We start from the raw sequence: 18,667 nt of genomic DNA on the forward strand, positions 1-18,667 counted from the left end.
TAAAGTCAGCTGACAAGTAAAGGGGGCCCAAAGACAGGGCACCCTGTTATAACTTACACAGGGCTCTATTTATTAACATTATTTTGACTAAAATAAAGTGAAAAGGGTGTTTTCACACCCTTTTCACATTATTTTAGTATCCTCTATAGTTATTACAGGGCTATTGGAGTAGAATTCGTAAAATTCTACTCCAACCCCTAAGTATCACTTATTTTTAGTAAAGCAGATTGCATTTCCCATAACTGTAATGGGAAATGTGATCCGACCAGAGTTACTAAAAATAAAATGTGAAAAAATATCGGGAAAGCCCTGTGATAATAACGCCACCTGGAGGTGGGTAGCAGCGTCGACCAGTCAGCGCATGCGCGGGCACTTAGTCGCGGTATTTTTTGCAAAAATACCGTGATAAGGCTCCGAAGGGGATTTGCAGGGACAGAGCTTTATCGCAAGCTCTGTCCCTGTAAGGGATTTGTAGTAAATCCCTGTGATATTGCCTGAATTCACAATGCGAATTCACTCGGTAATATCACACTACAATCTGCATTCAATATGCGGATTGTAGTAAATAGAGCCCACAGTGAGCCAGGCAACCTCACCCCTGTAGCTATTATGTATACAGTATATCCTATCTATTACTATATATACTAGGGGAGGGGAACCTTTTTTCTGCCGAGGGCCATTTTGATATATATAGCATTATACACGGGCCTGGTGCAGGCCACGGCCCTCCAAGTCACGTCACATGGGTGCAGGCCACGGCCCTCCAAGTCACGTCACATGGGGGCGGGGCCACAATTGCCGGTGACTACAGCAATGCCCGAAGCATCTTGAGGATGCTCCAGGGATCTGTAAGGGCAGTGGTGTGACCGTCTGAAGCGTCATAAGGATGTTCCAGGCTACACTGCTGCATAGATTCTGGCTGTAGGATGCCATTCTAAGCACCCTACTAGCCAGATGAGGCTAGCAGAAAAAAGCTCTGAGGGCCAGACCAAATGATTCCGCGGGCCTTGTACGGCCCCCGGGCCTAAGGTTCCCCATCCCTGCTGTACACCCTCTCTGTATAACTCCTCTTATTACACTAATCCAATGGTTCCCAATCTCTGTCCTCAAGGCACCCTAACCGTCCAGGTTTTCAGGATGTCCATACTTAAGCACTGGTGACTTAATTAGTACCTCAGTCAGTTTGATTATACTATCTATGCACAAACATGTATATCCTTAAAACCTGGACTATTATGGTGCCTTGAGGACAAAGTTTTGGAGCCCCTGCACTAATCTATATTATATTACATAATGAGTTTCTACTATCACTACATATCACTATACTATAAGATCTTCTTATAAACCTGATTGTCTTCTTATTGTCCATCCTATCACTCTATATATTTTTTCCATATAACTCCTGCTATTGCCCCAAATAACCTCTTTTTATAAATCTATATGTCTATCCCCCTATAGCTCTTCCTATTACTCCATATAACTTCTCCTTATATAGCTATATGCCTATCCCCGTATAACTCATCCTATTACTGCATATGCATTATACTGTACTTGCATTATTTGTGACAATATTTTTATGTTCCCACCAGTTATCAATGCCTTATCCCAACGGTACTTTCTTCAAGCCAGTGACCAGAAGGATCTCCAAGGATGGGTGGATGCCTTAAACTCTGCAAGTAAAATCACTGTAAGTGTCTGCTGTGACCTCCTCCAGGGTGGAGCTCATTCACACTGAGCGTCTGCTTTATAAGAGGTGCAGTCAGGATGCGTTGTATAATACTGGTAATGTGCATAATAACCTGAGGAATTGACGTGCGGTGAGTTCAATGGCTGTAAAGGCACACATGGAAAAGGGTCTAAGTGCTGGGAGCCCGTCTCACCCCCTACTCACTGTAACTCTCCGATCACTACACTAAGCAGTGTCCATTGATTCTCCTACATGCATCACTGTGACACTCTAGCTGCTGCTGACAGCTCCGATTTCTAAACACTGCAGTGCACTTACTGGTCACATGACACATCCAAGGTGTCCATCAGTGCTCAAAGCACCCCCCCCCCCATGCTCAGAAGCATGGCTATATTAGCTCTCTTTCTGTGCAGCTTACTGACCCTGGTATGGCCACACCCCCAGCTCTGCATGCAGTATCTGACTATACAGAGGCAATGCTGAGCTGTTGCTGCCTCATCTTTCACCTCCCTGCAGTCCCAGGGATCTCCACAAAGCTGTTGAGCTTTAACTATAAAATGTTTATAAGTTAAAAAGTCAAATCTCAGGAGTATGACCCCTGCCTACCCTAACTGCATGTCCCTGAAGAGTCCATCACAACAGGAATTATTCTGTTCTTGGTGAGGGGGATTATTGTGTATACAGTATAAATGGCATAGTGACCACGGCAATCAATTAGATCTAGGTTACCATGCACTTCTGTAGGCATCCTGTTCCCATGTCCTGATCACACTGCTTGTAAAGTAACTGACTACTTTGACAAACCGTGTTGCAATGCAAGGGCGGCAAATACATTTCTTTTTTTGCATGCACAGTAAATATTGGCGGCTTTTGCCAGAGCCGGATTTAGACCTCACGGGGCCCTAGGCAAGACATTGATTAGGGCCCCCCGCCCTCAAACAATCCTGTGCATATATTACAGTAGGTGTCACTGGAGTAAGACACACACATCATATTATATACATGCATCATTTTATATATATATATATATATATATATATATACGCACACATTAGAGATGTGCGCCGACCCTCATGTTTTGGTTTTGGATCTGGATCTCCCCAGGTTTTGGATCTGAATCTGGTTTAGGTCTTTTTCCCTTGGTGTTTTGTTTTCGTGTTTTGCTTTTGGATCTAGATTTTTTTCTTAAAAAAACATAAAAACAGCTAAAATCACAGAAAATGGGCCTGTTTTTGTTCCTACAGTATAATTAACCTCAATAACATTTATTTCCAGTAATTTCCAATCAATTTTGACCACCTCACAATATTATTTGCTTCATCTAGTTAAGGCCAAAAGGTTGCATCCAGCTAGCTGGCTGACTAAGCTAAGTGACACAGTGGGCGGCACTAACATGTGGCAGTTCAGCTTCTAATTTCCAACATGGATACAGTGTGTTATACAGTGTGGGTTGGATACACCAATACTGCACTTACTGTGACAGCAGTATCGGCAGAGCGGGGTTGCTAACGGTGTCCTCAGTACATGGAATGGCAGTGCTGAGTGAAGAGTACCGGTGATGTCAGCAGTGCGGGGTTGCCAGCAGTGTCTTTAGTGCAGGTTTGCTGGCTGTGTCGGCAGTGCGGGGGTGCCAGCGGTGTCTTTAGTGCAGGTTTGCTGGCTGTGTTGGCAGTGCGGGGGTTGCTGGCGGTGTCCTCAGTACATGGAATGGCAGTGCGGGGGTGCCAGCAGTGTCTTTAGTGCAGGTTTACTGGCTGTGTCGGCAGAGCGGGGGTGCCAGCGGTGTCCTCAGTGCAGGTTTGCTGACTGTGTTGGCAGTGCAGGGGTGTTCTCAATGCAGGGTGCCGGCGGTGTCGGCAGAGCGGGGGTGCCGGCGGTGTCCTAAGTGCATGTGTGCTGACAGTGTCGGCAGTGCAGGGGTGCTGGTGGTGTTCTCAGTGTGGGAGTGTCGGCAGTGTGAGGGTTGCTGGCGGTGTCCTCAGTACGTGGAGCAGCAGTGCAGGAGTGTCGGCAGCTGTGGTGTCGGCAGCAGGGGATGCTGCCAGTGGGGGTGCCGGCGGGGGATGGCGGGCACCATCTTTTTCTCTCTCACTGCATTTTCAATGGGCTTAACACTGATTTGCTGAGAGTCGTGACAGACGGCTCTCGCAGCCAATCACCTTTAAGCCCGCTCAAAACAAAACCTCGCGACCCGACAGCGGGGTCGCGACGTTTTGCCTCGGATGAGGGATCCGGGGCAGGCAGGGAGATCTGAGCTGCGCTCGGATCTCCCCGGATCCCCAAAATTCGGGTGGGTTCGGATCTCTGAGATCCGAACCCACTCATCTCTAACATCTCTAATATACATACAGTTTTATTTCTCCAAAGGAAACCTGTCCTGACTGTGGAAAGGAATAGGCGGCACTCTTGAAACCTGACGAAAAGGTCTTAGGACCTTGCAACGTTGACTATGTATTTAATCCATCAGTGATCAATAGACAAAAGAATGACGCCTATTCTTTTCCACATGGGGAGGGCCAGGTTTTCCTTATCTTGCTCCAGTAACATCTACTGTACTATATGCACAGTTACTACAGTCTTCCTAGATCACATTATGTATATATATATATATATATATATATACACACTACAGTATATATATATATATATATACATATATACAATCTCTTGCGGACCGGCACTCTTCCTCCCTATTCAGCTGCTCAGGTGCCCTCCGTACACAATTTCATCCAAACCAATGCCTTGACAAAGGGACACGTTTGGTCCCGAAACGTTGGTGTTAATTTTATTACTCGCTAGTTGTTTATTTACAACAGTCTCCGAGTGCCTCTGTTTATTTGAAAGGTTTATATATATATATATATATATATATATATATATATATATAAACTATCTATCATCCTGTAACAAATATATACATGAAAGGAGTGCGCATGTATGTGTGTGTGCATGTATGTGTGCATGTATGTGTGCGTGTGTGTGTATACATGCATACATACATACATACATACACAGTGTGATAGGCGAGACGGGATGAAAGGGGGTCAAATGAACAGAGGAAGACAATTGGAAAAATAATGTGAGACTGTAGGAGAACAGAGGGAGAAGGTGAGGGACCAGAAAATAAGAAAACACCTACACAATAGGTAGTAACTCAAGCAAATTATATATATATATAAATATATATAACTGTATATATATATATATATATATATATATATATATATATATACATATACATATATAGAAACAGAATACTGGCACTCAGGAGACTTTCATCAAAATAGTGAAACTTTGTGCTTTAATCATCAACGTTTCGGGACATGAAAGTCCCTTCCTCAGGATACACAACATGTATAGCCTTGAAACGTCGGCCTAAATAAACCACGTTTACACTTTAACAAGTCCGGATGAGTGCCACCTGGTCTATTGTTTACAAAGACACCCTGTGTGTATGTATGTATGTATATATATATATATATATATATATTATATATATAGATATATATATATATATATATAATCTAGTGACATTGTAAAAACTGTGCATAAATCCAGTAGGTGTCACCAGGTCAAGTCTTGACCTAGTGACGCCTACTGGATATATGCAGTTTTTACAATGTCACTAGATGAGAAAAAAAAATAATAATAGAAATAATATATATATATATATATATATACACACAGAAAATTTGCTCCCATTGAGATATACATTTTCATATCATATACACTATATATATATTTGTGATTTTATTGCAGACAGCTCATCAGGGGCCCTACCTGCCTGGCCTTGCTGGGTGCTGCCGATGGGCGGCGACGGGCCTGGGAGGCTGGCAGAGTGGCTTCTGGGGCGGGCTGCGGTGGGGCCCGGCTAGATGGGTGATGATGGATGGATCATCAGCTACAAGGGACAGGGCGGTGGGCCCTCTACCCTCTTATGCGTCTCCTTACTCTACCTTCATCTACTTCTTACTCTCTACCAGGGCACCTAACACTTGGTTGCTTTGCATTGTTGCTTATCTGGGTGTTATGGTCGCGAATGTAGCAATTTATTTTATCCATGTCCTGTAATGTATTTTATTGTACTGTACTGTAAGTCACTGTAAATCAATCTATTTGTTTATGTACTTTGTAAGGCGCTGCGGAACACTTGTGGCGCCATATAAATAAATGATGATAATAATAATAATGTCTGTTTGTGTGCAGTGTGCACACACGCACACCCGGCTTCTTCCCTCATGCGCAGGCAGGCGCCGGGCTGCGTACAGTCTCTCTCTCCTGGAAACTAGGAGAGAGACAGCTGCTAGGGACTCTCTGGGAGAGTAGGCGGGACCGTGTGACTTCATGACGTCACGCGATACTCGCGCAGTGCTCCTCTGGGAACACTGTGATTGTGTAATTACTAAGGGCCAAGGGGCCCGTCCACGGACCCCTTGGGTCCCGCCGGGCCCTAGGCGAGCGCCTAGGATGCCTAGCGGGAAATCCGGCCCTGGCTTTTGCATGTAGCCCACAAATGCTGGACAGCTTTATTGGTACACTGCAATTTAGGTCTGAGGGGCCTATTCATCATAACTAAAAATTTGAGGGAGGTAATTAGGTTTAGAACTCGCATGGAGTTCTACTTAATTACCGGAGGAATTCATCATTCCTCCTCCCCATAACTATCTATTCCGAAAAGCTGTCATTTTTGCGATGACAGCTTTTCGGGAAATAGATACTTTTGCCTGACTGTCTGCATCCTCTGACTGTATCCAGGATCAACCTGGCTAGAATGTAGCAGTTGCGGGACCCCCTCCCTCCCATCTCCGCTGCCCGCTCCACTCTACAAATATCTGGCGGCGGCTGTTCCGCCCCCCGTACCCTATGTCCTCCGCACCCCTCCTCCATTCTATGTCCCCGCATGCAAAGATAGATCTGCCGGCAATGGTGGTGGCTCTGATCCCTGCCGCACCCCCCCCCTCCATCCTGTGTCCCCCGCATGCATCACTTTTCTGGGCGGGTCCCGGCTGCCATAGACGGCAGGACCTGATCCCTCCCCCACTGCCCGCTCCACTAAACAAAGATGATGGTGGCTCCGACTTCCCTCCCCTCCATCCTATTTCCCCCGCACTCACCACCTTCCCGCCCGGCTGTAGCCACTGGTGCGGACTCTCGAACCCCCGCCCAGTCTGTCCTGGATGCAGCGTCTCAAGGGAGTGGGGACCGCCGGAGGGAGGAGAGGAGGACCTGCTCAAGCTGACAGCAGGTAAGTATAACCCCCTGTACACCACCTCACAGTGGCGTATGTTAACACCATCAAATTCCGAAAATACATAATTTTTGGAATTTGATGAATAGCCTAATTTCCATATCTCCATACTAATATATGGGGAGTGTGGAAATTAACGCAGGCGGACTTAACTAGGACATATCAGTGATATCTCCTGTGGTAAGTGTGTTAATGAATACTAAAATAACGGTAATTAAGGAAAATGTCCTTAAAACCGTTATTTTAGTGTTGATGAATAGGCCCCTGAGTTTGGACACACACCTCCCAATTCAAAATCTCTGCATATTGGAAATCTACCCAACCTGCAGTGCATCATGGTTTTACTGAGGAGCACAGTTACTTGCTCTTTTTCCTGACCTCCCGCCTCAGAGTCATACTGATAGTGTGAACAAGCCACTATAGTACTGGGACTGGGGTCTGATTTGTAAAACCAATATACCATATATGGGATTGTGCATTATTTAGTATTGAGGTTATTTAACTTACTACTATGAAATCATTGTCCATTGTTTCCATTTTTTTTCTCTAGAGAATGAGTTATTGACTTGCAAATTGTTGACAAAATGGTGACATGTTTAAAATGTCGACAGCATTCCTGTCAGCAGTTTCTAATTTTACACCTAATGCTAATCATAAAATATCCATTGTCGACATTTTGACTGTGTTGACCTTTCATGTATCCACATTTAGCAGGTGTCCACATTTTGATCATGTCAACATGAGATTCCACATGACATTCTGACCTTTTGACTGCTGACATTGTGTTTATCGACATGCTAACTACATCCCTACTAACCACATTCTAAAGAAGACAAGTGTAGAAGTTTCCGATAGCAACCAATCAGCTTCTAAGTATCAATGTATGGAAATGTAATTGATAAATGATAGCTAGAATCTGATTGGTTGCCATGGGAAACACCTGCACTTGTCCTCTTTAGAAGGTTTGATGGCGCATCTCCGCCTCAGTGAGGAAACACAAACTTGGCTCAGAGATTTATGTGTCAGGATGGTGGTGTCTCTGGGTGCAGAATTTTGTATGTTCAGATGCTATGAACTGGAGATGTTGATAATTAAGTCCAAGCCAGGTGCACCAGAGCATCTCATTTTATGTCTGCATGATTACATAAGGCTGCCATTTCTGGTTGCTAACTTTTTGTGGTTCTACCTAACTTGTCGTTGTTGTGGTTCCACCTAGCTTGTTGTGGTTCCACCTAAAGAGCACTTGTCAGTGGCTCTGAGTCTACAGTCAGTTGTCCAGTGGTCAAGTCCCTTCCACTGATGATGTTCCTTCCAGGATTTGGTGGTCATGCAACAGGTGTCAGGGTTTTGGTAAGACCGGTCATTTCTGACCTTTAATGGGAAAAGTTTCCAGAGGTTACACCACTCATTACACGGTACACATGGAATTCCAGTACCCGGATCTATAGCCTACCCTTTCTAAGTATTAGCACTCTTTTGAAATCTTGTTACTATTTTCTAAGCTAAGCGGGAAGGCCTAATACTAAGCGTGATGGCCTACTGTAACATGAGCATAGTAATCAAGGCAGAGTGTGTAAAATGTGACGAAAAAGCAAAACAGTATGTAATACGTATGGTACAAGAGTAGTGTGTAAATACATGGAGATACAAGGGTGATGTAAACACATTAATAGCCAATGGTGAAAGAAATCACTATGGTGTTCATAGTAGGACATACTTTATCTATGTCAAAAACATAATTGCCTACTCTTCCAGAATGTCCGGGAGATTCTGGATTTAGGGGAGTTCTTTCAGGCTCTCAAGAGAGTAAACAACACTTAAGTGAAGAGGATGGGAGCTGATAGGGTTGTCTACTGTCTTGGGGACCGCAATGAAAGGATTAATTGTGAACTGTCATCGCCCCAGCCCAACGGCGCACTGCCACAAATCGTGGCATTAGTCTGCGGGGGAAGGGGCCGTGCAAACGCTTCTCCTGATCCAACAGCATCCTCCCCAAATCCCATAGACGTCAAATAAAACAATAGGTAAATATGGACAAAGATATTTTACACTTACTGATAAACCAGAACTCATTTACTAAACTCGCATTTATATAAAGTTTACAGTAAACCTTAATAACCAGTCAGGCACTTGTTTTATTGCCTAACTTGCAATATACAAATAAAATCTAATTTCTGATTGGTTACTGTGATTCAGTGCTAATTTTGCACCTAAAATCTTACATATGTAGTGAAAATTACTATGAGGAGGTATCTCAGCCCATCCACAATAGATAGCTCAGGTCTTGTTGATAAGCTGCATTCCTTGGTGGCATTGGAGGAAGATGACTCAAGTTAACTCAAATGCCTTTCAAGATAACAAGTCCTGCATCTGTATATGTTACTATTTTAGTGCGTTAATAATCCTCTACATTGTAAACCATAAATATTAAGGACTCCCAGTCATTTGCATTGACTTACGTCTGTGCACGTATATGTACAATTTGTCATGGAATCATTAGTGTATATAACCACAGCTCATAATAAAGTGAAGTAAACCTCTAGCTCATTATCAGCCAGATAAGGGATAACACAGTGAGGGACAGACTCAGCAAGCACATCATTGGGATTCCTGGAGGCTAGTTGATAGCTGACGGGGAACAGACCAACACAATAGTAGGGGAGGAGGGGACGTTAGGCTGATGGATATACAGTAAGCACAATTATTAATGTATGCCATATTCACTTACAGTGCCTTGAGCAGTGACAGCTTGAAGTCTTCTGAATGCAATGCCTGTCAAAAAACACGTAAAAACTCACACATATGGCATGACGAATGGACAGGACTGGCTCACCTGCCTTTGTGATATCACATGTGTGAGTAAGCTTTGTGCGCACTTCTTTTATTAGGGATCATGATGCAGTAGGCATCTAGGACTACTGGCAAGTTAGACCTAAACCTAACCCCCCCTTCTCCGCTGCCTAAACCTAACCCTCCCGGGTGGGTGTCTAACCCTAACCTCCCCCAGGGGTGCCTAACCATAACGCCCCCTTCCCCTAGCCTAACCCTCCCGCGGGGGTGCCTAACCCTAAGTCCCCCCCAGGAGCCCCTAACCTAACCCCCCCTCGCGCGGCTGTCCACGCCCGGCTTACCTTCGATCAGGACGTAGGTAAAATGACAGGCGTTGGGATTTTGATGCCTGTCATTAGACCCTTGCCGGGATTAGACAGTCGGGATGCCGACGGTCGGCATTTAGACTGCATCACTAGTGATGTCAGTGGGCCGGCTTCTGACGGGAGGCGTTCCCGTGGGAACGCCCCCGTCAGGGAGGCACGCCCCCGGCACGCCCACCAAAGGGGGCGTGCTGTCAATCAACATTGACAGCACGCCCCCTTTGATCGGACACAACGAGCGAAGGACTTTCCTTCGCTCGTCGCGTCTGGCGCATGCGCACGACGGAGCTCCCTCCGTCGTGCGCATGCTCAGTGCCTAACATCGACCCACTTGCGAGCGGACAGCCGCTCGCGAGTGGGTCTGAATCAGGCCCAATATCCTGTTGTTCTAAATGAATGCTCAGGTGTATTGTATTCTATTGTAAGGTGTTTGGGAGCGGCATTGGCTTCCACGGCTTATCTGGGTGGTGGATTCACCTGACTATGACATGTATGTGCTTGTGGTCTGTTTAGTTACTCACAATGTATATATTTTAAAATCCATAAATCTTTCAAGCACCTGATATGTAATTACTACCAACATCGTAATATGAGGGAATAAGTTGTCACATTGTTACAACCCAAAACAGTGTAAAAAACAAATCTGGGGAAATATTGTGACACTAAGGAGGTGTATGAAACGTTCTAAAGAGAACAAGTGTAGCAGTTACCCATACCAACCAATCAGCTTATAGCTATCACTTATCAAGTACAGTCTATAAATTTATTGGAAGAAGTTGATTGGCTACTATGGGAGATTTCTCCACCTGTCTATAAGGTTCGTTACATCTCCCCCTTATAGACCCCTATGTACTAAGCCTTGTAGAGAGATATAGTGGAGAGTGATAAAGTGCCATCCAATCTGCTCCTGTCACTTTACAGGCTGTGGGCCTTATTTATCAATGAGTTTTATCACTCAAAACGAGTGATAAAACTCGCTGTGTATGATAAATGGTGCTGCAGCCAATCAGCTCCCAACTGTCATTTTTCAAACATTTATCACACATACACAGCGAGTTTTATCACTCGTTTTGAGTGATAAAACTTGTTGATAAATAGACCCCTCTATTTGAAAAATGACAGAAGCTGATTGGTTGGTACTTTATCTCTCTCCAAGGCTTAGTACATAGACCCCATAGGGGGCTATTTACTAAGCAGTGTTAGGAGACAGAGTGAAAAGTGATAAGAAAGTGATACAGCCAATCAGCTCCCAACTGTTATTTTTTTCAACACAGCCTGTGAGATGACAGTTTGGAGCTGATTGGCTGGCACCCTATCACTTTTTTATCACTTTTCACTCTGTCTCCTAACACTGTTTAGTAAATATTATTTATTGCACAGTAATACTTCACATGCGTCACTATGCACATACCAAAACAGCATTCTCCCCACCTGGGTCTCTCTCTCTCCCTGCTCACAGGCTGTGCTTGACAAATGACAGTTGGGAGCTGATTGGCTGGCACCTTATTACTTTCTTATCACTTTTCACTCTGTCTCCTAACACTGCTTAGTAAATAGACCCCTTAGTCTGATAAATAATTCTAACCGCATTCTTCCATTGGATCATGTGGCTGCGAGGTCTACGTAAATTCAACAACCTGGACTGGATTTAATTTAAAAAAAAAAACTGGATAAAGAGATTATTAATATATTTATGCTTACTGTTATTATGCTTAATATAGTAACAACATATTCCAAGCTGATGTATGATCAGGTAATTGATACTCATGTACACAAGGCCCTGACCCAGAAGTGATAACTTTTGAATTCACCCACGCATACAGTACATAAAATTACACACCAGGGCCAGTTCCATTAGAAGCCAATTATCTACAATGATGTATTTGGGTCATAAGAGAAAACCAGAGCAGACATGGAAAGCCAACTCAAACATGGGAAAGCCGTAAACCGTATGCAGATTTATTTTTGTGTTGGATCCAAGTCCTGTGTGCTATCAGTGCCCATCATGGTGCACTCTGAGCAACCTCAATCAGATATGTAGGTTGTTAGATATGCTACTGTAGATTACCATCAATATGTCAAGAGGTAGAGATAAACCATAAACAGAACAGATGATATCATTGCATGATTGGACATGGCCATTATTATAATAACCATAATCTGGTCTTAAACCATGATTCACTGTTAATGAGTGGACATTATATGCAGCCACCTGTTAGTCAACAAAATATACAAGTCTTTAATATGGAAATGGCCCGTAGTGCTCCAGTGAGCAGCACTTCCTCTAGAAACACCCATAGCCCTATAAACCCGTCACTGTACGCCCGCGCCAGCTGTTGTTTTTTTCTTTGTTCATGTTCTGCTTCAATTAATAGCAAAAATAAGTATTCAAAATACAACGGTAACAAACCAAATCCCAGCCCACTTTCTTGTCTTTGCTACTAATTTGATTTTGTTTTGAGCTGAATTGAGAAAAATATTATATACGTATGTACTGAAAGGGCATCATGCAGAGCTGAACGAGCGCCTGTTGGCGGAGCTTATCTTGCGTGTTTTCGCTCTGCGCATGCTCTGGAACAGGCCTATGCTGGTATCAGTGATGAATATTTGCAATCACATCTCCACTTATGATTGAAGAAGAGGAATCCACTTACCCATTGCAGAGAACTGAACAGTCTTTAACCAGAGCCGCAAGATATTTAAATGTCCCGATGGCAATCACGATGATGGTTGTGATTCTAAAATACTTGCCTTATTATATGTCATGTGTTAGTATATACTGCATTACCTATTGTATTATTACCTATTGTATTAGTAGGCTCTCCACAAAATAGTTTTGTATCATGAGTATGCTCTTAAGATTCCTTTCTGTGGTAGTTTCTGTTATGATTTGATTACCCCATTTAGGAATAACTATACACGCAACAGGGAGCATGCAAAGTTGGACACAGACATTAATGCAAAATTGCATTGAAGTGTAATGCTTAGTACAGGTGTACAACACCAGCATATGCACCACGTTTCCCTCAGGATAACATAGACATGTGGTGTGGTAGTAAATTGAAAGAAGCATTACCATATTTAGATGTAATAAAGTGTCATATACACAACAGTCAATATTGTCTTGACAGTGTTATGTAAGTACTGTAGGCTTTAGATGGCAGTCCTTAATCATCCAATCAGAAGAAGGCTGGTTAATGCTGCTAATCGTTATCATTAGCTTTGCATATTATTGCACCAGCCTCCAGCACCCGCAAGAGATAAGTCTATCTGCCAGTAATTTCTGTGTGTGCATCCAGATCTATTTTAGTTAACATACTCTTAAGGTGGCCATACACGGGCCGATTTTTAACACGATTACAGGTTGGACAGACCAATCGTTTGAAAATAGTTGTATTTTGAGTCTTCTGCGACCCCGATGCGCGTCCCTGCCGTCATCTAGTTGGATCGCAGATCAGATGGTTTTGCAGAGAGATCTCAACTGATCGTGTACGATGTGATACACTTCTATGCATCTTATCCCATGATCTTAATGATCAATCATACTCCATTTGACCACATCTTATGAAGAATTTCAAGAGAAGAATTTCAAGGGAATTCGTACAACTGATCTTACCAACTTTGAATCTCACCGTGTACGGGGGCCTTTACTTTACTGAGCCTGTGCTCAGCCACCCCTTCCTGACTCTTCCATCCCGTTTTGCCTCTCCTATTTCACCTATACCCTCTCCTGTCCTGCCTTTCCCCATCCCTGTTCTACCGCTCTGCTACTGTTCTGCCTATTCCCTCCTCTGCCCTGCCTCTCTGCTCCTGTTCTGCCTATACCCTCCTCTGTCCTCCCTCTCTGCTCCTGTTCTGTCTATGCCCTCCTCTGTCCCCCCTATACTCTCCTGTTCTGCCAATACCCTCCCCTGTCCCCCCCTCTGAACTCCTGTTCTGCCAATACCCTCCCCTGTCCCCCCTATACTCTCCTGTTCTGCCAATACCCTCCCCTGTCCCCCCCTCTGAACTCCTGTTCTGCCAATACCCTCCCCTGTCCCCCCCTCTGAACTCCTGTTCTGCCTATACCCTCCTCTGCCCTGCCTCTCTATTTCTGTTCCGTGTGTCCCCTCTTATGTCACTCCTCTCTGCTCCTGTTCTGCCTATGCCCTCCCCTGTCCTCCCTCTATGCTCCTGTTCTGCCTATACCCTCCCCTGTCATCCCTCTCTGCTCCTGTTCTGTCTATGCCCTCCTCTGTCCCCCCTATACTCTCCTGTTCTGCCAATACCCTCCCCTGTCCCCCCCTCTCCACTCCTGTTCTGCCTATACCCTCCCCTGTCCCCCTATACTCTCCTGTTCTGCCAATACCCTCCCCTGCCCCCCCTCTCCGCTCCTGTTCTGTCTATGCCCTCCCGTCCTCCCTTTCCGCTTCTGTTCTGCCTATGCCTTTCACTGTCCCCCCTCTTAGCTCCTGTTCTGACTATGCCCTCCCCTGCCCCGTGTTAGCTCCTGTTCTGCCTATGCCCTCCACTGTCCCCCCTCTCTGCTCCTGTTCTGCCTATACACTCCCCTGTCCCCACTGTTAGCTCCTGTTCTGCCTATGCCCTCCCCTGTACCCCCTTTCCGCTTCTGTTCTGCCTATGCCCTCCCCTGTCCCCCTTCTTAGCTCCTGCTCTGCCTATGCCCTCCCCTGTACCCCATTTCCACTTCTGTTCTGCCTATGCCCTCCACTGTCCCCCCTCTCCACTCCTGGACGGATGTATCACCTGTGGCCCAACTGATGTTTGGTTGCTGGTTAAAAACACTATCTCAGGTGTTGTTCCAAAATATCCAGTAAATGTTCGATTGTGATATGATCTAGTGTCTGAGAATACCACGACGTATGGATAACTGCTGTGTCATGTTCATCAAACTGCTGCCATAAGAGAAGAAATGATGCAACATGGGCTGAAGATGATCACTCAGTGCCATTACGATTGGCATTAGTATTGACTTTGCCTTCTAAAGAAATGATTGCACCCAAAGCATGCCAGCACCCACAACATTATATAACCTCCATACTGCTGGAAAGGTATGTAGTTATGAGACCGGTGGACGCAAGCAGACAGGACTGTAGAGTTATTTAGGCTGTTTCTGTATAAGTGCTCTATGACCTCTGGAAATCATGTGATACTATATGTATATAAAATTATAAATACATGTATGTATTACAGTTCTTCTCGAACAAGCACAAATCCTCCTTTAATCATACAATGCACCATGTAAAACACATGAGAGGAGAGTAAGTACTGATGTGTCAGGGTGAGGGCTTTGATTGAAATAAGACATTAATGAGTGCGTGTGTGTGGGTGGCAGGGGTGCTGCAGGGCATACAGTCCTCAGCAATGCTCCGATACAGCTAATTATACTGTGAGAAATGGGCCGCCATCCAAAATTGTGTAACTGCTGTCTGGAATAGGAGCCCAGCCATTTGTGAGTAACACATCTTTGTTTAAATGGAGCTGAAGAAGGGAGAAAATGTGCCAAAGGCAAATTCTTTCACTGTGCATTTTCAAGGCCATGAAACCAATGGTTTAACCCGGCCATATGACCTGAGTTCCTGTAACTGTCTGTTTCAGTCCATTGTTTATTGACTTTCATGCTGGATTCATACCACTGGGGAGGGGAATATTCATCTTTCTATCAGATATGACTAAATATACAGTCATACATAGACTACTATTGACGAATCATTTTACTATGTCCAGTGTCACCCGAAAATGTTATAACATTTTAAGGGCCTCATTTATCAACGAGTTTTATCATTCGCTACAAGTGATAAAACTCATTGTGGATGATAACGGTGCTCCAGCCATTCAGCTCCTGTCATCTGTTTGAAAAATGACAGATGGGAGCTGATTGGCTGGAGCACCAGTTATCATATGCAACGCGTTTTATCACTCGTTGTCAATGATAAAACTCGTTGATAAATAAGGCCCTCTGTCCCAGTTGTCTAAGATACTAGGAGTTAGAGGGGTACTAAAACACTAAATGGGTGACATAATGTCACTCCTCCAGATCTTTAATGCCCCCTGCAGCGCCGCAAACAGAGCACCAGGTGCTGCCATGAAGGAAAAACAGTTGGCTGTGATGTCAATCAAGTACCAACAATAGAGCAGTCTGAGGAGCAGAGAATGTCGCTTCAACTCCCTTCTCAGGTAACTATCAGTGGGGATGGGGGCACAAAGCCATGGAGAGGTGGAGATAACCACTGCTGAGGAAAGGAATGGGAGCCTCCAGGGCTTGCGCCAGTCCCGCTCACAGGGTTAATTTCCAACCAAAGGCTCCGTATGGAGTTTGTATGTTTTCCTTGTGTTTGTGTCAGTTGTAAGTTCCAAATGGGACAGAGGCCCTGATTCAGAGCCGGACGCTATTTGTGGTCGTTCGTTCACAAAAAAGGGGTGGCTATTCAAATGAACCGTTCGCTCTTTGCGGTCTGTTGACGCCTCTATGTCTGAACAAGCGAACAAAACTTGCGGTCGTAATTTAGAAAAATACGCCGCCTGGCCGCTCGCACCATACGTCATGTCCGCTATTTATTAGATTAATCGAGTACATCGATCAGCGTATGAACTGCTCGCTATTCTTGTGGTTGGTTTTTCCTACCGCTATCTTGCGAGCAGTTCTGCCTATAAAACAACCAAGTGACGTGGTCAATGACGCTGCTGGTTTAATTATGCACACCCTTAAAACGCCCGTTTTGACCTTTAAGCATGCCTGCGTTCTGAATTCCACTCCCCGTTTTCAAGCACCTTCCCCTGTTACCATCCACATACGCCTCCTCCTGTCACTCAAAATAGTAGGCATTCGCTATTTAGTGAATAAACGATTTTCGGCCGCACTGACTGGTTCGCGCATGCGTATTACGATCTGTACGAATGCGCAGTTGTGCAAACATCGCTCATAATGAACGAGCGGCCGCTTACGAGCGGCTCTGAATGAGGCCCAGAGACTGATGTGATAAAATATTCCCTTGAAAGTGTTATTATATGGTGATGCTAAATGAGCATAATAAGTGGTCTAGTTGTCTCTCCCCCATTAGTGCTATATACTGAATATAAATGTACTCTGAACATAAAAGACATTGGTGGTATGAACCAGTCAGTCTTATTCCTCCATTGTTTGTGTCTTCAGGTCCCCAGGCCGGGTGCTGCACAGATACCAGACACAGGATCCACTGCTGCTCAGGAGAAGAAAACCCAGACCGCATACAAGACAGAGATAATTGGTGGAGTGGTCGTGCAAACCCCCCTCAGTCAGGTACATTTCACAGTCCATGATTTAAAGCTTCATTCTAATTTCTGAGGCTCAGCAAGTTTAAATAGGAATATGTCCTCCTCATGCATATTAGAGTTCAAACAAAGATCTTTTCTGCCTATTAAATTGCTTTGTAATCACTCTAACGTTGTCTGTGCCTTCCTTAGAATGGAGGAGACTGTCCGGAAGTGAGACCGAGTGAAGTGGCCTCTCATTCTGTACTCAGGCGCAGTCAAAGCCACATACCGTTACCTGTGAAAAAGCCATTGCCTTTTCCTTCTGTTCTGAAGAGTGGATATTGTGTCAAACAAGGAAATATGGTAAGTGTACCTAGATTGCTGTATTGTACCTAGGCAGTGCCTATCATTTTACTACCAGTGGTGAATGGTAATGTCACTACAATTATTGGCTTGCATGAATTTGTCACGTTATGGTTTTGTCCTAGTTTCTATAGATTGCACCTTTTACTGAGCTATCTCTGTGTTTGAGAGCACTTCACCTGTAACAAGTGCCTATTCCCGTAGAGCAAGTCATGCTCGCAGGTACTCAGGTGCCGCCATGACATAATCTCAGGCAGTGAAGGCTTATCACAACAGGATAGTAGTTAAGGTGAGGCACAGCTGAGGTCAGCAATAGCTTACAGCATCGTAACAGAGCAGCAGTGCGCCCTGTGCCAACCCCAGACCCTAATCCTGTGATGTCATGACGTCACGCCTAGGGAGCAGGGAAGAAGAGTGCTGCCGAGGTGTCCTAAGGATGTTCCAGGCAGCTCTACAGGTTGTAGGGTGCTTTCTGATAGCATCCCTTGGACGCTTCAGGGGCTATTGGCTGCAGGGTGCCATTCCAGGCACCATACATGCCACATGCAGGTGTTGTGGGGTAATCTGTGCCGTAGCTGTGTGGTAGCTGGAGCCAAATGTGGCAGAGCAATGCTCATATTTAGAGAGTCAGTGTAGGGACTGACCAGATGGGAGAACTGTGACATGGTTGGTCAGCTGTAATACTTTGGAATGGAATCGGTATTTAATGCCGGCGTCTGTTTAGCCGCTGGATCAAATACCGACAGCGGCACCCCGAGTGATCGAAATCCCGACTGCAGCGGGTAAGTACCCTAAACCTCTCCTCTCCCTACCCTAACCCTCCCTTAGTGGTGCCTAACATTAACCTCCCCCCTAGTGCCTAACCCTAACCTTCCCCGTTAGTGCCTAAACCTAACTCCCCCTCCCCACACCCTAAAACTAACCCTCCTGGGGGGGTGCCTTACCCTAACCCCCCCTAGTGGTGCCTATCCCTAACACCCCCTT

General features: G+C 45.0%; 1 protein-coding gene across 1 annotated transcript in view; it reads left to right on the forward strand.

Annotated features, from left to right (window-relative positions):
- PLEKHA2 (pleckstrin homology domain containing A2) overlaps nt 1-18,667 on the forward strand; it is a 93,969-nt gene that overhangs the window by 12,813 nt on the left and 62,489 nt on the right. Inside the window, exons 5-7 of the mRNA XM_088480459.1 lie at nt 1,590-1,687; nt 17,241-17,366; nt 17,531-17,683. Of these exons, the coding sequence (XP_088336585.1) occupies nt 1,590-1,687; nt 17,241-17,366; nt 17,531-17,683 (377 nt within the window). The remainder of the gene's footprint in view (nt 1-1,589; nt 1,688-17,240; nt 17,367-17,530; nt 17,684-18,667) is intronic.

Source organism: Taudactylus pleione, unplaced genomic scaffold (genome assembly GCF_031769625.1).
Source record: "Taudactylus pleione unplaced genomic scaffold, aTauple2 ptg000253l, whole genome shotgun sequence".
NCBI classification, from domain to species: Eukaryota; Metazoa; Chordata; class Amphibia; order Anura; family Myobatrachidae; genus Taudactylus; species Taudactylus pleione.